The sequence below is a fragment of the Lolium perenne genome, chromosome 7 (assembly GCF_019359855.2).
Source record: "Lolium perenne isolate Kyuss_39 chromosome 7, Kyuss_2.0, whole genome shotgun sequence".
Taxonomy (NCBI): domain Eukaryota; kingdom Viridiplantae; phylum Streptophyta; class Magnoliopsida; order Poales; family Poaceae; genus Lolium; species Lolium perenne.
The window spans coordinates 54,831,315-54,851,898 of NC_067250.2; the positions used below are offsets into that span (position 1 = coordinate 54,831,315).

The following is a 20,584-nucleotide window of genomic DNA, read 5'->3' on the forward strand; positions in this document are numbered from 1 at the left end:
TTATCCAATACAAAACAGGCAGTGCAAACCATTTTGAGCGCGCCACAATTTGCAACATCTGCTGGAGTTGCTCTTATGTAATTGCAATGAAGATAATGATAAATATATTTCTGCTAAAACAAAAAAGCACACTCAAAAATAAAAGAAAGAAAAGAAAAGAGAAAAAAGCGCACGCTCACCGCACGTGAGTGGCCTCACCTTCCTTCCCTGCCAGCAGCCTTCCTCCTCCGATCTGCACGACAACTCCAACTTTCCATCATTAAACTAAGCTCGCAATCAATCGCAGCCGCAGTTCGCTAAACCCACTCCGATCACACCACCACTCTCTGCTCCTCTGCTCCCTTCCTTCCCATCCACGCAGCTCGCTCGATTCCCACTCCCACCAAACCCGAGATCCAAATCCGCCGCTGCGGATGACGGAGGCGCCGCTGCTCCCGCCGCCGGCAGCGGCGAGCTCACCGGCCGCCTCCGCGCTGCTGCGGGCCAGGCGGCGCCGCAGGGCGTGGCGCCGCCCGCGCGGTCTGCTCTGCTGGGCCGCCCTCGTAGCCTTCTTCTTCCTCATGAACTGGTGGATGTTCTCCCGCCTCCAGGACCCCGCCGCTCGCCCGCGCTTCCGCCTCCGCCGCCACCCGCCGTCCCCGGCCAACTCCTCGCTCTCCACCCTGGTAAATGCCGGTGCTTCTCTTTGTGTGGTAGATGCGTGCTTCGTGGCATTGATCCGATTAGGGAGCTGGAATTATGCCATTGCGGGAGTAAAAGCTTAAACTTGTTGCTTGTCTCCGCAATCTGGCTTGGTATGAAAGTTAGTTTAGGCGGTGGACCACAAAGCTCGAGAATGCCAGATTTTAGTCTGTTGCAGCGCTAGCTAGTGATTCATATGCTTCCAAGTCAAAGTTCTGCTCGTCAATAGAAACTTTAGTTTCATATCAACTGTGACAATCTTACAGTAATGTGCTTTAGGACTACTGAGCCCTGCAATGTGCCCTCTTAAGTCCATGAGAATTTCTGGGGAAGGATGAGAGCGTTTCTGGAAATGTTTCCGCCATGCCAGAAAATTTCAAATCTTTATTCAATTCACACATTGAGAACGAATAAAAAAAGATCCTGCTGCCAGTAGAATCTATGGGCTACTATATTCAAAGCCCAATTTGAATTAGATACTATCCACGGTATGATTTGTCTTTCTTATTATCATTGTGTTGTCGAATTTGGATCTGAATCCATTTATATGTTATTGTAGATGCATGCTGTGTTAATGTCGATTATTTTTTCCAATTTTTTAATGGCCTTCACAAGAACTTTCTGGGCTTTGGGAGTACCGGGATTACTCCAATCCCTAGAGTAGTGTATACAAGTTCCTCATTTCAATTACTGGCATAGATTTGTATTTTAAGATAATGTCATTCTGGAATGACATATAAGGTACATCTTGTTTGAGGGAATAACACTTTTTTTTGGTAAAGAAGATAAATATGCACTCTGTTGGATATAGTACATTATCTCTGAGGAATGATTTTTACTGCTCTAATGTTTCAAGGAAGAGGTGCGTGCTGCTGACAAAGGGAAGAGGCCTCATAAGGTCATGCTCACCCGCCTGCTTGCTTTAGCAGCCCATGCATTGGCAGAGGTAGCGTTCATAAATGCACTGTGTGCTATTTGCATCTTCACAAAAGCTTGTTGTTTGTAATGTATAATGTTAATTACCTAGGCAGAGAGTAGGCCGGAACCCAAAGACTTGTGGAAAGAGCCGATAAATGCTACTTTGTGGAGACCTTGCTCTGACCAAAGGGATTCAGAAGTATCAGGTAGAATCAGTTTGTCAGTTAAGCTTCACTGTTGTTGTTTTACAATTACACACACTAGCATCGATTTTCTGTCTTTACACCCATTTTTATTGTTCTGTTGTTTTACTATACCTCCTTTTTGATAATTGCAGAGGGAGTCAATGGTTACATCATCATCAGTGCAAATGGCGGAATAAACCAGCAAAGGGTAGCGGTGAGTAGTTTTAACTAATGTGTAACATTAGGTGTGCTCTATTTATTCCTTGGTGCTTTTGTGTACTATCATTAGATGAATAACGACAATCAGTATCATACCGTCATTCAGTTTAGAGGCTCATATATTTAATGCATTTATTTTCCAACTAAGTAACCAGTTATGATTGATGACCTCTGCAGAGAGTACAGTAATGTTTTGTACTTATATATTCTTTGTAAAAAGGTTTTAAATTAATACGATGTCAGAGCTTGTCCAAGGACGGCAAACATTCTTATTGGCATAAATCTCAATCCAAGGCTTTTACTTCACAGTGATTTCGGGCAAAAGGATTCTAATGCTAATACTAGAACATGATTGTACCTTATGTACTTTGGAACGACTCTGGCATAGTTTAAACAAATTTCTTGAAGTGAACTGCAGTTAAAGTTTAGTTTTTTTAAATTTCTATTCAAATTTATTTCATAAATTTAATTGCATTTCATTTTATCTTTTAACAGATCTGTAACGCTGTTACTGTTTCCCGATTGCTCAATGCAACTCTTGTCATTCCCAAATTTTTGTATAGTAATGTTTGGCTGGACAAAAGGTATATCTTAGTCTTATGTGTTGATAGATTGTTTGAGTGGTTGAATAATTCTATTATGCCTAAAAATGACAAATTAAATTCAATATCTTAGCCAGTTTGGAGATATATATCAGGAGGGTTATTTTATCAAATATTTGAAATCTGATATTCGGATTGTGAAGGAGCTTCCTTTGGAGTTGCAATCATTAGATTTGGAGGCGATCGGTAGCCTTGTAAGTAATCTCAGTTTTGGTGGAAGGTCTAGGAAGGTGAAAAAGGGTTTTGATACTCATCTTTTATTGCCCAACTCTCTTATTCTCCTTCAGGTCAATGATACAGATGTCATGAAAGAGGCAAAACCAAGTATATATGTAAAAAAGATACTACCAATTTTACTGAAGAATAGAGTTGTCCACTTTGTGGGATTTGGTAATCGTTTATCTTTTGACCCAATACCTTTTGAACTTCAGGTATTGCCATTTTATATTGATTGCTTCTATTTACCTGCAAAGCCACGTGCATGTGTAATTTTTTGAGTTATCATCAAACTTAGTTACTCTAGGTTGCATGAATACTGGTAGTGGCAGTGTATTATAACAAGACGCATACCACCTACTTTTTTTCTCGAAAAGGGGAAGCCCCATCCTCTGCATCAATCGATGCATACAGTATTTATTTAGATTTTATTGAACAAATATCTGCCAAGAGCATACATCACAAAACTTGAAGCCACCAGTCAATGCTTGCAAATCTGATAATGGGTGAAGAAACATGCTGTCAGGGTCTCATGCCCTAAAAACACAAACCACACCTCACTAGCTAAATACCGGGGGCATCACTGAGCCTATGGCGAAACAGGAGCACACATCTGGTCTAGCATACCACCTACTTGAGCTATGATATAATTTCAAACTCATGTATGAACTGAGATACTATAAAGAAGCTATAACTAGTTGTTTGCTAGGTCTCTTATTCCTTTGTTGCTAATTTAGCAACATATTAAAGTGCATATAGAAGAAACACCTATAATGCATTAGAATTTCACTGTGTTGCTAAGAAAATAATACTCCTTCAAAAGCATGTTCTAACTATATATGCTTATTGTTTTACAGAGACTGCGATGCAGATGTAACTTCCATGCTCTTCGGTTCGTACATAAAATACAGGAAACTGGTGCATTACTCGTAAAGAGATTGCATGGTCACATGCCCCATTTGTCACCTTTGGAAGATAATCTCTTAGGCCACTTTGCTAGGAAATCTATCCCCACTGGGAATAGGAATGAGTCCGCCAGATATCTTGCTGTTCATCTCAGATTTGAGATTGATATGGTTGCATACTCATTGTGTTACTTTGGTGGTGGTAAAGACGAGGAAGAGGAACTAGAGACTTATCGTCAAATCCACTTTCCTGCACTGACTGAACTTAAGAAGACAACAAAGTATGTTTGCCATCCTATGTTTTCAATCCAGTTATTTTTTATGCTCCTTGGGTATTCATGACTGAAATGGACAGATGTTCTATGCCAAACCAATAGGCCTCCAATCAAATGTTTTGTGCATTTTAGAAAAGTATTTATTTCTGAAAGTCCAACTGCTCTTTCAGGTTGCCCTCAGCTGCTTTCTTGCGATCTGAAGGCAAATGCCCCCTTGCACCTGAAGAGGCTGTGCTTATGCTCGCTGCTATTGGTTTCAAGCGCAGCACTAGTATATACGTTGCAGGTGCTGAAATTTACGGTGGGAGGCATAGGCTGGCTGCCATAAGTCGTCTGTATCCTGCTTTAGTAACTAAAGAAACACTTCTCTCTCCATCGGAGCTTGAACCATTCAGGAACTTCTCATCGCAGGTAACACTTACAAGATATTTATTTTGATTCCATATAGGTAGAAAAGATGCAAATACATTGTTGTCACACATGAATGTAAACTATAGATTAGTAAACATGCTTGTTGAAGGTATCAAGCTTCAGATGGGTAGGAACTACAGAACGTCAAGAGAAAAAAGTGTTTCTTAGATTTACCCTACTATTTGATAAAAATGTATACAAGATTGAATGCGCAACACCAGGCATGCTCTAATTTTATGTGCTCCTCTCTGAAGGTGGCTCATGTGGGCACGAAAGTATTTTTATGTACTTATATTTATTTATTGTCAGCTCCGTTCTAAAGGTGACTCATTTGAGAAGCGCAAGTTCCAAGTTTGAACTAGTAGAGTAGCATACGGGACAAGGAAATATCTGAAATTATGTTATACTACCTCCATTCCAAAATGTAGGCCTTTTTAGCTTTCTAAAAAGAAAAGGCTTACATTATGGAACGGAGGTAATATTTGAGAAATTCTGATTTTACTTCACGGAATAATTTCAATTTTGCTCTTGCCATTTGCAGTTGGCAGCTCTGGACTTCATTGCATGTGCATCAGCCGATGCATTTGCTATGACTGACCCAGGCAGCCAGTTTTCTTCTCTCGTTCAAGGGTACCGTATGTACTATGGTGGTGGGGACCTTCCCACAATAAGACCAAACAAGCGGCGCCTAGCCAGTATACTTGTGAAGAACGCCACAATAGAGTGGAAGGAATTTGAAACTAGAGTAAAGAAACTCATACAGCAAACTAAGCAAGTCCATGAGAGGCCAGTTGCAAGAAGCATATTCAGACATCCACGCTGTCCAGAGTGTATGTGCAGATCAGATAGTTGAAACCTTTTCATAGTTTCTTGTGCCTACAGCAGTATTATGCAGCCAAAGCTTATTTTTGGCGCTTTGGCTGATACACATGGCTTGCCCTGGAAGTACTGTCAGAATCAACTTAGGAAATGGGTTGGCTGAGTTCTCGCTTGAAGATGAACAACAACTGTGCATTCATTAGCCGATCGCCCTTGTCAGCTTGATATCGTCTTGGATTTGGCTTCTGTGGTAGATTGTTGCCTCATGTGTGATGGGAGTAGCTCAAGAACTAAAATTTTGCATCCAAACTACGGTGTTTTTTTCGAGAAAACGCAAAGGTCCTTTGCATCTCAGTAGGGAAAACTAATGCCGCTGAAAGTGCATTATCTGTATCTGACCAAAGGAAAACCAACTACATTATTTCGGCTAAGACTTCAGGGGAAATCTACCATTTGACAACTCAGGCTTTTGGCTTTCTGCATTTGGATTTGGCCGTCATTTGGTGAATCAAAATCTCAAATGTCAACTTGATGCAATTTTGCTCCCATTCTTCTTCAGTTGAGTAGTGCTGTGTTATAGGAGCCGTACATACTTTGTAAATTGTAACTTTTGTACCAAAGAACAAACTTACAATTACAACGAGGGCAAGGCTATCCTTTTTGTGTGTCTGAATGTTATATCATCCAAAGGCAGACTTGCAGAGTTATGAATTTGTCATGCTTGTTTCTCTTAGAATTTCCTTAACAGATGATGTTGGCAAAAATACTGTTGAATTTCTAACCATTCTATCTGATCTACTTATCAGCCCCTATTCTTCTGTTTCTGACTTGTACATCTGCATTTCCAATTTGATATGTTCAATGATTGTCTGAATTGCAGCCTAGCAGAATCCTTGATGCATACTACTTTGTGATTTGCATCTAACTAACGGTGCATTTGGTTTGTTGGATTCTGAAAACGTTAGCTATAGAAATACGCATGAACATTTTTTTTTGAAAATTCCACGATCTATTAATGATCATCAACAGTGGTATAAATAGCTTCAAAAGTAATAAAATTTACAAAAGATACTTGGACCACCTAGGACGACTAGCCCATCGTCCTCACTCATTTATCACATGAGCCCGGTAAAGCTTGTTGTAGTACGCAGTGGGCAAGTCGTCGTGCTAAGCATTTGGTTTGGAGGAAAACACAAGACATAAATAAATGAAAGTCAAACCACATGAAATGGTACAATTAGACTATTATTATGCTGCTAAAGTCTTCGATCTTATACTTTGTGCGTAAAGATTCTAAAAGGGGGTCCAAGTGAATGTTTTTCTTGGGTGCATTCTTTTGAACCAAAGGGACGAGTAGTGGCATGAAAGGAAACAATCAATCATCTTACAAATAGTAGAAATTCATATCTGAGCAGTAGATCTCTCTATTATTCGCAATCAATTTTTTATTGAAGGGGGGAGGACGGCTTGAGATCGGGGCGAACAAATTCCAGTGAAATAGTAGGAATTCATATATGAGCAGTAGATCTTTCTCTATTATCCGTAATCGTTTTTTTTTTTGTTTCATAAAGTGTGGGTTGCATCTGGGTTTAAATTATTTGTGCCGGCCAAGGGATGTACAAAGTTGACCATAGGAATTTGTTCAAAAAAAGAAAAGTCGACCATAGGATATGGACGAATTTCGACCATAGGATATGGACGAATTTCGACCTAGAGAATCCACTACTACTACTAGCACAAGGTCAAAATATTCGGCGAAATTTATATTCCCTCATCAAAAAGAAAAGATTAAGCGAAATTTAAGCAGATCACGCTGTCGCTACGGAGCCGACGAGACGACAACTCCCACGTTGAAACCGCATTGAAGCCAGGGCTGGAGATCGGGGCCAACAGATTCCATCGCCACCCGTACTACTACACGCCACGCCGGCCGGCCCCGGCCCCGATGGAGGTGGCGTCGCTGTACCGGCGGGTGCTGCCGTCGCCGCCGGCGGTGGAGTTCGCGTCGGCGGAGGGGAAGCGCCTCTTCGCGGAGGCGATGCAGGGCGGCACCATGGAGGGCTTCTTCAACCTCATCTCCTACTTCCAGACGCAGTCGGAGCCGGCCTTCTGCGGCCTCGCCTCCCTCTCCGTCGTGCTCAACGCGCTCGCCATCGACCCCGGCCGCACCTGGAAGGGGCCCTGGCGCTGGTTCGACGAGTCCATGCTCGACTGCTGCGAGCCGCTCGCCAAGGTCAAGGCCGACGGCATCACCTTCGGCAAGGTCGCCTGCCTCGCGCACTGCGCCGGCGCAAGGGTCCAGTCCTTCCGCGCCGACCAGACCACCATCCACGACTTCCGCGCGCACCTCAGGCGGTGCGCATCCTCGCAGGACTGCCACCTCATCTCATCCTACCACAGGAGGCCCTTCCAGCAGGTAGTGTAGTACCTGAATTATTATTATCTCCCTTCAGCAATTCATTCCCCCAAATCCCCTAATACAATTGGTTGATGCAGACTGGGACTGGCCATTTCTCACCGATCGGGGGCTATCACGCCGGCCAAGACATGGCGCTCATCTTGGATGTCGCGCGATTCAAGTACCCTCCTCATTGGGTTCCACTGCCGCTCCTCTGGGAAGCCATGAACACCACTGATGAAGCTACTGGGCTTCTCAGAGGGTACATTCTCTTCTGAATTGTCTCTATAAGATGCTGTTTTATTTCCTGTACAGAACTGCAGTGCTGTTTCAGTTTCATTCCTTCCACTTTAAGATGATGGTTTCTTCGTATTTGATAGGTTCATGCTTGTCTCAAGGCACACTTCATCTCCTTCATTGCTCTACACAGTGGTAAATATGCCAATGCTTTGATGTATCAAATGCAACTGGACACCTTCGGTATTTTCCATTTTCTCATTGCTTCCAATTTTCTGCAGAGTTGTGGGGATGAAAGTTGGAAAAGCATGGCAAAGTATTGTGTGGAGGATGTGCCCAATCTTTTGAAGGATGAGAGTCTAAATGATGTTGCAACACTTCTGTCCCACCTAGTGGAATCTCTTCCGGCCAATGCTGGAGATTTGATCAAATGGGTTATTGAAGTTAGGAGAAAAGAGGAAGGTGAATCGTCCTTGAGCAAAGAGGAGAAAGAAAGGCTTGCTCTCAAGGTAAGTTCCTTTTTGCTTTTCTTGTCCTGATTTACCGTTTCCCACTTTCATAACACACAATATGATCTGTTCGTTTACAGGAAAAAGTATTACAGCAAGTCCGTGATACTAAACTTTTTAATGTAGTCCATGAGCTGCAGTATCCCAAGGGACCATGTTCTAGTTGCTCATCTTCAAGTGATGAAGATTCCCTCTCCCAGATTGCAGCCAATGTGTGCTGTCAAGGAGCTGCATTCCTATCTGGTAACCTTGTATCTAGATATGGATTCTGCTGCCGAGAAACATGTATCAAATGTGTAGAAGCAAATGGCGATGGGCTAAAGACTGTTATCTCAGGCACCGTGGTATCTGATGGGAGTGAGCAGGGAGTTGATTTGCTTTTACCAACATCCCCATCGAAAACAAGCTTATGCAATTCAAACTTGAAAAACAAGGTTGTCAAATATCCATCAGGCGCAGATGTTCTAACTGTCCTACTGCTGGTTTTACATCCGAACACATGGTTTGGCATAAAAGATGAAGGAGTGAAAGCTGAATTTCAGAATCTTGTTTCAACTGATAACCTTCCAGATCTTCTTAAGCGGGAGGTGCGTTGATTCAGTCCAAGTATCTTATATATCTATTTACCGTTGCTCCTTAGCAACATGTTTTTGTGTAAAGCAGCTTCTTCATTTATTTATTTCTTATGCAAATCTTATCAGATCAGTATCCTGTAAATACATACTATGAAACCTGACATAGGTATCCGAAACCACCACTACAAACCACAAACAAATAGAAAGCACCAAGGGGAACAACAATAGAATGGGAAAAAACTTTCCATTAATGATTTTTTGTGAACCTCTTTACATTATTGATCTTATGTACTCCTGTATAAGGTGTAGTAGTCTGGGATAATGCAGGTTTTGACACTGCTGAATGTGTTAGTCTAGGATAATGCAGGTTTTGACACTGTTGAACTGGGGCTATCGTAGGCACTGATAGTCTGCTACATGAGTCTCACAGCTTGCACACCCTATTCTAAGTTCCTTTTGTTTTCCTGATATGGACTTTGGTTTTCAGTGTATCTTTGTTGATGTCTTTTATGTAAATTTATCTCGCCACATTTTGCACTTTCAGCCTGCTGATTTTTACAGATGCAGGAATTTGTCGACATGCCTTCATATAAGATGTACATTCTAATTATATCACTTCTACATATAAAATTCAAGAAATGACTTGTGAATCCAAATGTTATGGCAACATACATGAATTTCACCTTTCCGGAAGAATATATGTATGGACATAGGTTATTATCAGCCAGTTACTGTCTTATTGGTCCTTTATGCATTTTTCTCGTCGAAGTGTGTGTTTCACTGGTGATTTATGAGCATCGGCTTCAAGGTTTCACCGTGTTGAAACACCTCTTTTCATACCGGTACAGCTGTACCGTCAATTCAATTTTCCAGACAAATAAACCCAAAGAAGACTGCAATTTTGTAGCCATCTTTGTACATGTTCCCCGTCCTGGGATAGGCCTTCATTCCATGGGACAGTTCCATTCATGCCATTAAAGAAAATAAAAAGAACAGCTTATTTATCATGTAATGTTGCTTCCTCTTTTAACACATGAATGCCAAAAGCCTCTTTCAACTAGACTCTCTTTCTTGTTGACAGATACTGCATCTAAGGCGACAGATCCATTATTTGACGGGCTGCAAAGGAGAGGAGGCATGTCAAGTGCCCATGCCACCATCTCCTTAGCAATGATGGGTCACAATCAACTCACTGACTACAAGAGAAGCCTTCATAGAGAGTTAGAGACCACGCTAGCCTGCTATCTCAATGGACGTCGAAGAAAGTACACGATTCAGTGAACAAACTTACTTCCCAAGGCAGCAAGGCATTCTAATGTTCAAATAATAACCAGACTACTGGAGCCATACTGATGGCTGGCAATTGCTTGGTTATAGGTCTATTTCAGTTCCTTGTATATGCAGTTTTTTTTTTTTTTGCTTTTACATAGTATTTTCCTCGGAGTATGCAATTGTTTGGTTTTAAATCTATTAGCTCCAAGATTTCACTGAAGCTAGTAAGCAACATTTTTTGGCCTTTATGAATTCTGGAATGGCTTGCAAGACAACTCTGTCAGTGCTTTTGTGCAATACTGTTCGACTTTCAAGTAGGAAACTGAAAAACAACTGATTAAGCGAAGAATTGGAAAGTGGCATTCGCGGGAGTAGACCCTGAATATTGCCCTCATCCTGACATCATGCACCAGGGCCAATCTGTTCATTCATTCTCACAGCGCTTGTGCTGGTTTGGCTTTACGCAACACATGCTTCAGAGTTCAGAAATTCAGACTATGCTTATTTTTCTTGGCAGCTTACTATGCTTGGTTGGTATCCAACCGTCAAACCAAAGCTTACATGGATATAGTAGTGCTGGTTAAATGATATTGTTGATTGTCACTCAGTCTCCCACTACCTGGTCTACTTGCCGTGCAAGCACTTCTTGATCCCAGCTTATCTTGTAGAGGTAGCATATGAGAAACCTGATGCATATAAGAATGTTGTTGGAACCAATTGCCATGCAGCAGTTAGCAGCTCTTATTAATACGCTGGCATAACAAATTCTGTAGTGCAGCTATATCTAACTTATCTGGCAAAAGGACTTGTTGACCAAGGCAAAGAAATCGCCAGGTGCTGCCTTGTGGAAGGGGTATCGAGATGAATCGACTTTTTTTTCGCACTGGTCAGGAGGAAACGACTTGTTATTTACTTGCTTCCCAAGAAGTTGGTCCATGAGCGATCCACTTACTCTGTATTTCTATTGTAGTGTCATGTTTTCCTTGAATACAAATAGTTGACCCTCCAAGTGCTTGCATCGAAACAGACAGAATATATTGAGAAATGATGCAGGAAAAATCTAATTAGCACAAGTATGCAAATTAGTTTTCGCGTTGGGCGTACTTTGTTTCCTTTGCGCTTGTAGAGAGCACACTCACGTACTCATTTGAGAAAAGCACACAGTTATTCCTCTCAAAATTCTTGAACCATGATGGCTCTATTTTTTCTCCTAAGCTCCGATATTTTCAATACTCTATTCTGGTTTGAAACCCATAATTCTGAAATTTCATTTTCAAAATTTTAAAATGCTGTGTGTCAAAGCATTACTCAAAAGTTATCATCAGGAAACTTGGAATCTTATGGAAGCTTATATACAAAATATTTAGATTAATGAAATTTCAGTTCATAATTTTATTACTCCATCAAAACCAAATTAAGTACCGCAGCTGAGAAGTACACTTGTACTTGGACATGGGGAAGAATAATTTTCACTTATATCCTTCCTCGAGATGATTTTCAACTCGGACGTGCGGGCATGCGAGCAACGGCCCTTTGGGCGATGGCTGCTCTGCTCTGCCCCGACGGATCCCGGCGGCGGCAGCTACGGGCCGGTGCGGCGGCGTCTGCGCTGGCTGGTGCCCCCCCCTGCGACGTTTCTAGGATTCCCGAGTGTCGGTCTACTCCAGCAACCTTCATCACCACCTCCGGTCTTCCCCTGCACCATCGAAGGTCCTTGTTCGTGGGTCGGGGCGAAATCCCCGCGTGGCAACAACCTGCGCTGTCAACGGCGACGCCCGAGGGTGCCGTTACCTTCTTGTAGGTGTTGGCATGACCCTCACCGGACTTCCTCCTCGAGCATCGGGGGAAACCCTAAGTCTGGCCTGCTGGACCGAGCAGCGGCGGCGTCTCAGCATTGTTCCCCTCTTGAGGGCGCTGCTTTGGCTGCAAGTGGAGTATTGGTTGCTGCAGTTGGATGTTGGTGATGCGTTGTGATACAGGCATGAAGGCCAAGGTGAAGCCCAATTTCAGGACTCCACCTAGCTAGTATTTATCGTATTTTATATATATGGGCCAATGAGGGTTTTTATTGAATTGAGTCAGTTTGATTTGGGCCTGTCCAAACCAAGGTAGAGGCTCACTAGGAGCTGGTCGGCCACCCCCTCATATAAGGGTGGGTGCGGTTAGGTTTTAGGGTTAGACAAGTTTTAGGTTAAAACCATTGCGTGTACTCACGTGTATCATCCCTCCGGAGGTACGGCGCTGCCGTTTATCTAATTTGTAATATATCCGCTGCGAAAGTTCTTGTGATCATCAAGGATTATCTAGCTCAGGTTTGAGGCGTATCGTTCGTCGATCCGTTGCTTGCTGGATTCGTCCCTCTTCTCTAGGCTGCGTTCATCGCGTTGTTGGGAGTATCTACTATCCCGGGTTCTCATTGTGAAAGATCGGACAACACCTTAGGAGGATCTACTGGGATCCCCCTTCTCATGTGGTATCAAACCTTAGGAGGATCTACTCTGATACCTAAATCTAAGATAATTATTTACGGCTAGAGGGAGGAGTACATGTTTACTCCGTCGGACCCAAAACGGGGGTTACATCTACTCCCTGATCCATAACAAATGTCAGAGATTTAGTTCAAATTTATCAGAATTTAAATTCAAGCTCCGATACTTAGTACTCCCGCCATACCGTATTAATGGGCAAATACGTATTTCGAGAAATAAGTTTAACTACTAATTTGATCAACAAAATATAAAATATATATCACAAAAATTATATTATTGGAAACATTTTTTGAATACGAATGCAATGATATAATTTTTGTTGCATATATCTTATATTTTGTTGACCAAATTTATAGTCAAACTTCTTTCTAGAAGTGCGTAATTGCCCATTAATTCAGTATGGAGAGAGTACTCCTAGTTAGTATGGATTTTAGGGACACGGTACCCTCCACGTCACTAGTTACACACGGCCGCGCGTATAAAAGGAACTCGCCGCCTCCGACAGCTTTCTGCAAACCGCTGCTGCACACCAGCTGCTCGACCAATTGCTCCGCGCCTGAACAAGGCCACTGCACCCACCGGCCACCACCGCCGATGAGCTTTCTCGCGGGGCGCCTCGCCGCTCAGGAGGGCGCCTACTTCCTCCAGGAGTCCAAGCTCGCCGCCGGCCGCCTCGCGCAGAAGCTCCCCGCGTCCAAGCTTGAGCCCGGGCCGGCGTCCCCGCCGCCGTCGCCCGACGTGCTCCCTGAGATCCTCCGCCACTCGATTCCCATCAGGCCGACGCCTCCACCGTCCGACCCCTCGCTCTACGGGTCCACCCGCTGGGCCCTCCCACCGGGCGGCGTCGAGGCTGTCGGCGTGTCCCCCGATGTGCTCAACCCGCTCAGCTCATACGTCTCGCTGCCGCAGGCCACCTTCGGCCCCAAAAGGTGCGGCTCTGGAGTTTGGTCCCTTCAGTTTTGGCCCCAATTTTTGCGCTCACACGCAGTATGTGTTGAATTGGGGAAAGAATATACGATCACTCATGCTGGATACTCCATAAGACACTTGAATCCCATCTCTAGAAGATTGGTGTATTTTTTTTTTTTGCGGGTAAAAAGATTGGTGTATGGTTGTATAGTAGGTGCTGAATTTAAGGGAAATTCTAGTGAAAAATCGTCCTATTTAAGGTTGCTAGTATAGCATTCCCCATGGTCTCAGACCCTCAGCTAGTCAGCTATACCGTGAGGCGATTAGTTTATGGCTTTATGCATAAATTGGTTATGCATTTTCATTTATTTTATGTTGTTTTTGTTGTTGTTGTGGATTTGTTTACAGATGGCAACTCCCAAATGAACAGACTTACTTCTCGTCATCAACCGCCAATGAGCGCCGGCGTGATATGCATCCTCCTCCCATGGACCCTGAGAAGTTGAAGGCTGTAATTGCTGGATACTCGCAGGGTACGTATGTTTGCCAGAATATTTTTGTGCTGCTGTGTTGGTAAAGATATGTGTCCTCACCTTTTCATTGATGCAGTTGGAAAAGCGTTTCTTGCTGGGACTATATTGGTGTTTGGAGGAGCGACAGCTGTGCTGCTGTACACGGCGAATAAACTACAGTTGCATTCAGTAAGTCATGCAATTGGCTCTACTACGCCTGAATAACATAGAGAGTAAATGTACTTCCTAGCTTCAAGAAAAAGGAAAACAATCTGTATCAGATTTGTTAATAGACAATATAGGTGGTTGGCTAGTGCATGCTCTTCACCCATTTTGTTTGAGATTTATGATTTGTATCAAAGTTCTACAATTTCGTTGGTTTTCCTCTTATCGGATTTTCATTGATTAACTAAAATAAAGGTCTTAGTTTGCTGTTATGCTCTTCATAATGTTTCAGCATTCTTAATTTAGAAATTAAACACAATATTTTAGCTCTTGGTATAGTTTTCATGGCTATTACCCTTGTTTGTTCCCTTGCCTCATCTTTGTTTTCATTCTGGCCATGTATGGTAAAAAATTGTTGCATTACTTGCTTGCGAGTTTTCACCTTGCAACACAAAAAAAGAGTTTGAGTGATCAAGGTGCTTAGATCAGCTGGGAGAACCTTGAGAATGTCAACAGGTTCTTCAGTTCAGTTATAGCTAAGAGATCAAAAAAAAATTCAATACAAAGAATCCCAATCCGATGATGCAGCAACATGTTAAGTCTTCAATCCACGTTCCCATGGAATATACTACTGAAGATCCCACTATTTTCGTGTATAGATTTTCTTCACAAATAAGTTCACCAATAAATTCAAATGTTTTTGTTCACTTTGCTTCATCTCATTCAAGTTTCAAGCAATCAAGATAACAAGGCATCCAATTAAGGATGGGAAGGTTTTGAGATGATTCAGTATGATAGTATGAGAGTACCAACTTGAAATATGAGGCATTAGATTCCAGTGACCGTACTGTAAATCAAATGAGGGATCATAGTGGGTTTAACATGGTAAAGAACCAACTTGTCTATTGAGATGTTGGTATAAATAAAATATTTTTGGACAAACTGATTTTAACATAATAAACTTTAAGTAGGAGTATTTGGTATGAGGATTCTTGATACACATGAGTTAAAAAAGGATCCTTGATAAAAACAATGATTAGGACAAGAGATAAATTTGAAATATCTGATATACAAACAGCCAAACATGCTCTCCGAAATAACATTGATCTCTCCTTTCAGATAGAAGATGTCAGAGCTAAAGGAAAAGATGCAGCGCAACCACACGCTGATATGATTAAAGAACAAATAGCTCCACTAAGGAAATGGGTAAGAGAATTTCAGAACCCTTCTTGTATTTCTGGCTATTGTACTTGTCCTCTTGACTTTGGGTCGATCCGATTGTACTTCAGCCTGGTTTCTTCTGATTGGTGTAACAAATTTGACGCATTTCCACATTCTGAAACTGTAGGCTGAAGACACATCCCGAAAATGGCATTACGAAGGCGAGTCCAAGGAGAAGTCTGTCCTTGTAAGAGAGCTTTCCAGAGCACTTGGTGCTAAGACGCGGCCGAATTGATCGATACTGACGGCTGGTTGTTGTTGTAACCTGTAAGTCCAGTATTATAAAGCTCCTCAATTGCTTTACGCTTTTACCTTGTAAATATGTGTAAGACTACAATGTACATATGTTACCCCCTATGCTAAAATAAATCAGAGTCCATTTTGATCTTGGAAGTCTCTAGCTGTATGGCCGAATCTGTGTTTGTCATAACTGGAGCCCTTAGAAATTATACTGTGAGCGGCCAGGCCGGCCACTTAGAAATTACTCCGGCTGGTGATTCTATACACGCACGGTGATGTACTCCTCTGTGGCGTTTACTCACTGCATATATGACTTTTTTGGGGCGAGCCCATTTTGTAATCCTATACGGTGATGTATATATCACATTGTGTTGTACACGAAGAACCCTCCGCCGGTGAGATAGCTGCGCTGAGGGAGTTCAAGATCTCAGATGACTGGTTATGTAGTCTCCTGGTATGTTGTGAAGGATGCATGTCCCGTGCCCGCTTGCCACGGCCGGTGTCTGTTTGTCTCGGCACCAGTGGGCAGGGGGCACGACCATGTCTACCTAATACTGTTGGCGTTGTGTTTTTCCAAGCATGAGGCTGGCGGCAGAAGGTGAAAATGTCTGCAGAGATTTTTAGTTTTGCTTAGAAAAATGGAGAAAAGCATTCAGAATCACCAAGTACGTGGAATTACAAATATTGACTTCAGAACAACACTGGCTGCAAATCAAGCACCACCGCTGCAGAAGCAAAGTAGGCCGGCTTCCCCGGAACCCTCTTCTTCTTCAAGTTGCAAAATCATCTTCTTCTGAGTGGTGACGCAATGAACTCTTCTTGCAGAGCACACCCATGGATCACACCTAGATTTTCTTCAAGGTTAGGACGATGACGTTAAACTTGGTCTTCTCATTCTCGAGGTGCCCGGCGACGCGGCGGGTGTACTCCTCGAACAGCATGTCGAGTATGGCTTCTCCAAAATGGCTTGTAACCAGGGACTCCATCACTGATCTGATGCACTTAGCGGCATTGACGCTGCTGGAGGCACTGTCAAGCACGCCATCACCTTCTGAATCATCTTGAGGATCCCAGTTTTGCTCAAACAGTTTGATATGCGTCGGCCACGGTGGCGGTGGGCCCCGGCACCAAAGGGGGTCGGGGGTGGTGGTGGCGGCGATCCGTTGTGGCGGCTGGGGAGGCGGCTGCGGGGAGGCGCGCACGGCGTCCGGGGCGGAGATCCCTTGACGATCGGCAGCGGATGCTCCATCCATGGCCTTCCGGCGATGGTGGTGCTGGTGGCTGCGGGTCTAGTTCCCGCATAGACCCGTCGTCGGTTCAGCTGACGGCGCGAGAAGGGGGCAGCGACCTTGCGAGGCGTGGATGGTGTGGTACCGGCGTCCAAGACCGCGTGGTGTGGCAGGCCCGATCTGAGATCTGGGTCGCTTGTGTCTCGGATGGTGCGTACTCCGATTCCTCCTTCGTTTTTGCTGGCTAGCAGATGGCGGCGAGGGGGCTTGTTCGTCTGTTTCGCGGTTTGAAGGTGATGGTCCTAGGGTTTCTCTTGCGCGAAGATGGAGACTTTCCTGAGGTCTGTTCTTCTTGATCTGGCCGGATTGTTGAGTTCCGGAAGGCGCCGCCGGTGAATGGAACAGTGCATTTTGCCTGGAGTTTTGCTGGATCGGGTGGTATTCGGTCGTGCGCACCCAATATTTTATTCCAGCCGTTTGGTTATGGAGGGAGCGACGCGAAGCTCTATTCTGTGTTGACATCAAGTGACATTTTGGTCCATGGTGAAGTCAGAAGAAGAGAATATCATGAAGGCCGAATCGGAGGACTAGCTAATGGAGGTTCAAGTCTTCGCGTTGTTGAGGGACTGGCTTGGTGTTCCGGGCTTCGCAGCAGTGGTATGATAGCGGGAGCGGCAACGCATGTGAAGTTCAGAGTCCTACCTTTCAGGGTGAAAATCCAAGATCTGACCTTAACTAGTTGTGCCTGGCAATGACCTTGTTGGAGGCATTGTTTTGAGAGCGGGGACTATCTTCAGGGTGAAAACCTAAGATCTTTGGTCGGGCGACGACGGTGTTGGTGCACTGTTTCCAAGGTTCAAAAAAGCGCTAGGCGCTAAACGAGCGGCGAGGCACTGCTTAGAGGAACTGCTGCTTAAGCGAGCTTAAGCGCCGCTTAAGCGCTCAGGCTAAAATCGTACTAACATGAAACAGGGAAGTCAAGATGGGCACATATACCCCTATAATATGCTGTAAATTTGTATCCTAAGCATGTAATGCTACATTTCTGAGAAATACGGGGATTAATACCTTGGTTAGCCTCGGTTTTGCTCCAATATCTTATAAACACACAAGCAGCTAAGCAAACAATGTAACAAACACAAACAAGCAGCTAATCAGTACAGGAGTAGCAAGCAGCTAACCAGTAATGGAGTAGCAAGCAGCTAAGCAAGACCTACCCAAATTAATATAGCATCAATGCGTCGAGCAAGGAGCAGAGCAACACAGGAAACACACCAACACTCGCATAGAGGAGATTCTAGCACAAAAGATGACCAGATTCCCAACCGCTCAGCGCTTAAGCGCGCTTAAGTGTACCTAGGCGTACGCTTTTTTGAACCATGACTGTTTCCTTCTTGGAGGCGTCGCTTTTGGAGAGTCTGTATTTCAGGTGTTGTATTGGTGGTGGATGTATTGTTGTTGCTAGGCCTAGAATACTATAGCGGGACTTTTGTTTCTTAGTTTTCTTTTCTCTTTTTTGGCTGTGTGCATCCGTACTGCCACTAGGGTGGGGCGTTGTTGCAGAGGTTGGATGTAATTGGTATCTCTCGATATTAATATATTCCCTTTATCGAAAAAATGTCAAACATGCTACTTTCCTTCACTGATGCCGTCACTTCACCAACCGATGGCCCATAGGCTGGTAAATTGAAGGAGCTTAGCTTTTCCTTCTCCACAAGGCCCTATATATTATTATTATGACCAAACTATTTAAATTCACTTGAGAGTAGTTTTTCCTCTCAAACTTAACTTCTTTCACAAAACTCAAATGAACTGAAACGTTTTCTTGCTAACTAGGAATTCGTGTTGATATACTTTACTCTTATTTACCTTGATGACAAGAGATTGCAGTGACTCTGAAAGCAAGCCAAAGAGATGGTTGAGATCTCCACTGTATACATCCTCATTCTTCCTCCCAAGAAATGTTAGTACCATTTGCCCGCCAAACACAAGTTCTTCATGACGAAGCCTCAGGAATAGAGAGAAATCCTTCCTAAATTGCTCTTGGAATAGCTTTACCACCAACGGTGATGTATTGTTGGTGATGTACATGTTTTCTTCATTTAGGTACACTTCTCTTTTGCCCTTAAGACCGTCCGGCACCTATTTATATATATAACATAACACTAGTATCACAAGTATGCTCTGAACATAGTTACGAATGATCTTTAATTACATATTCTCTTCGATTGAGTACTTGGACAGTTCCAGATATACCACTAAAATTCTATGCTCGCTTTCTGCCAGACAACAATAACATAGAGGCAAGCGTGATATATAATAGTTAATTTTTCTTTTACTCAGTAATCAGTGTGTGAGCACATAAATAAAACTTCATAATTTTTTCTTCTAAGTATCATTGCTTTCTGTATTTCTATATACCTGGGAGCGCCAATGGAGGCAGTAGGATGAGTGGAAGAGGCGAACGGTTTTGACGAGGAAAAAGCCTGATATAGTAGGAATTTGGCAACCCGGAAACATAGTATGGTGGTAATGTAATTCCCTTTCGATCCATTGCAGCGTACCGCGAAAAATGTTCGAGTGACCAGAAGAGTTTCCTGGTAGGTCATTCAGGAAGAACTGAATCTCCATATAATCCTCCTCACCATGCTTAGTGCAATAGTGGGCTATTGCGTTGATAACACTGGAGATGAAGATCAATGTGTTTGGTCCTGACGAGCATCCCAGATCAGCGTAGGCGAACCTAACCGTCCCTAAGCCCGGGCACGCGCGATGAAAATTTGAGTGCGTCGAAATTTGATGAAAATCTTGGACAGCAAACCATAGTTTGGGGGAGAAGAGCGGCGTGCACTTCTTTTATAGCCTTTTCAATGACCGGCCTAGTCTCTGAGATAACAATCGCCTGACACCACATATTGTTTCTGTTTTAGGAAATAGGAACGCAATGTAGAGCACGGTAGGCAAAATTTGATCGACCATGGGCACTACGCGTGGTAGTTGATACACACCATTTGAACTGACATTTTGAAATACTATATTTCTAGTTAATTACAATAGAACTATTACAAGTTTTACGGTGGTTGTCATTTTTAATAACCGTTCAACCATCCCGAGAAAAAAGACAGAACCAAACTAACGGAACAAAAAAAAAGTGGGACTGGAACCTCTAATATATTTTATGAACATTATACAAAACGAGCTGTCCTTTAGAGCGGCCGACATGAGAATTCACGAACCTTAAAGCAACAAGCTGTTGACATTTCTGCACACATCTCAAGCAAATTAATCATATCTCTCACCGAAAAATATCTCATCTTTCTCGTCCTTCACCATTCATCCTCTCTCTCCCTCTCAGATCATCCTCTCTCCCACTCTCTCAGATCGTGGTCTCTCCCCGGAGATCTCAGGGTTGCTTTTGATGCTGCACCACTCAGCCAGCTGTGGTAGACGGAGTTTGCGATGGAGGGGAGGGGGCAGAGACATAGGGAAGTGGCGGCGTCGTTTAGACGTGGCCGGCGAGGGGAGGCCGGAGCGGCAGCGGCGGGGGACCTAGGTGGCTGTCGGCTGCTAGAGGTAGGCGAAAAAGGAGCAGAAATC

At 43.5% G+C, this 20,584-nt stretch overlaps 3 protein-coding genes and 1 pseudogene across 5 annotated transcripts; 3 read left to right on the top strand and 1 right to left on the bottom strand.

The window, feature by feature from the left end:
• Positions 1–238: 238 nt before the first annotated feature.
• LOC127317463 (O-fucosyltransferase 15) lies at positions 239–5,944 on the top strand. Of its 2 annotated transcripts, none has more exons than XM_051348020.2 (10): positions 239–665; positions 1,538–1,627; positions 1,709–1,805; positions 1,937–1,998; positions 2,499–2,587; positions 2,679–2,799; positions 2,893–3,036; positions 3,679–4,007; positions 4,172–4,412; positions 4,954–5,944. In XM_051348020.2, exons 1-10 carry the CDS (start codon positions 414–416, stop codon positions 5,263–5,265), a joined length of 1,737 nt encoding a protein of 578 aa, XP_051203980.1. In that variant the 5' UTR covers positions 239–413; the 3' UTR covers positions 5,266–5,944. The 2 variants fall into 2 exon arrangements, with proteins under 2 accessions (XP_051203980.1, XP_051203981.1); XM_051348021.2 differs by having other exon boundaries at positions 535–665; positions 1,542–1,627.
• A 1,109-nt stretch (positions 5,945–7,053) lies between these two features.
• Positions 7,054–10,497, top strand: LOC127317461 (glutathione gamma-glutamylcysteinyltransferase 1). Of its 2 annotated transcripts, XM_051348019.2 has the most exons (7): positions 7,054–7,647; positions 7,728–7,891; positions 8,010–8,061; positions 8,148–8,375; positions 8,456–8,618; positions 8,712–8,962; positions 10,032–10,497. In XM_051348019.2, exons 1-7 carry the CDS (start codon positions 7,177–7,179, stop codon positions 10,116–10,118), a joined length of 1,416 nt encoding a protein of 471 aa, XP_051203979.1. In that variant the 5' UTR covers positions 7,054–7,176; the 3' UTR covers positions 10,119–10,497. The 2 variants fall into 2 exon arrangements, with proteins under 2 accessions (XP_051203979.1, XP_051203978.1); XM_051348018.2 differs by having other exon boundaries at positions 7,059–7,647; positions 8,456–8,962.
• Positions 10,498–13,211: 2,714 nt separating this feature from the next.
• LOC127317458 (uncharacterized) lies at positions 13,212–15,906 on the top strand. The gene is made up of 5 exons (XM_051348017.2): positions 13,212–13,640; positions 14,029–14,153; positions 14,230–14,321; positions 15,417–15,503; positions 15,646–15,906. Exons 1-5 carry the CDS (start codon positions 13,306–13,308, stop codon positions 15,751–15,753), a joined length of 747 nt encoding a protein of 248 aa, XP_051203977.1. The 5' UTR covers positions 13,212–13,305; the 3' UTR covers positions 15,754–15,906.
• A 671-nt stretch (positions 15,907–16,577) lies between these two features.
• On the bottom strand, positions 16,578–19,901 carry LOC127316029 (benzoate O-methyltransferase-like; annotated as a pseudogene).
• Between the last annotated feature and the right edge of the window lie 683 nt (positions 19,902–20,584).

Coding starts and splice junctions, on each gene's coding strand:
- LOC127317463 (XM_051348020.2), top strand. CDS start 414: ATGACGGAGGCGCCGCTGCTCCCGCCGCCGGCAGCGGCGAGCTCACCG. Junction 2,588..2,678: donor AATGTTTGGCTGGACAAAAG/GTATATCTTAGT, acceptor TCAATATCTTAG/CCAGTTTGGAGATATATATC. Junction 2,800..2,892: donor TGGAGGCGATCGGTAGCCTT/GTAAGTAATCTC, acceptor ATTCTCCTTCAG/GTCAATGATACAGATGTCAT.
- LOC127317461 (XM_051348018.2), top strand. CDS start 7,177: ATGGAGGTGGCGTCGCTGTACCGGCGGGTGCTGCCGTCGCCGCCGGCG. Junction 7,892..8,009: donor GCTACTGGGCTTCTCAGAGG/GTACATTCTCTT, acceptor CGTATTTGATAG/GTTCATGCTTGTCTCAAGGC. Junction 8,376..8,455: donor AAGAAAGGCTTGCTCTCAAG/GTAAGTTCCTTT, acceptor GTTCGTTTACAG/GAAAAAGTATTACAGCAAGT.
- LOC127317458 (XM_051348017.2), top strand. CDS start 13,306: ATGAGCTTTCTCGCGGGGCGCCTCGCCGCTCAGGAGGGCGCCTACTTC. Junction 14,154..14,229: donor AATTGCTGGATACTCGCAGG/GTACGTATGTTT, acceptor TCATTGATGCAG/TTGGAAAAGCGTTTCTTGCT. Junction 14,322..15,416: donor ATAAACTACAGTTGCATTCA/GTAAGTCATGCA, acceptor CTCTCCTTTCAG/ATAGAAGATGTCAGAGCTAA.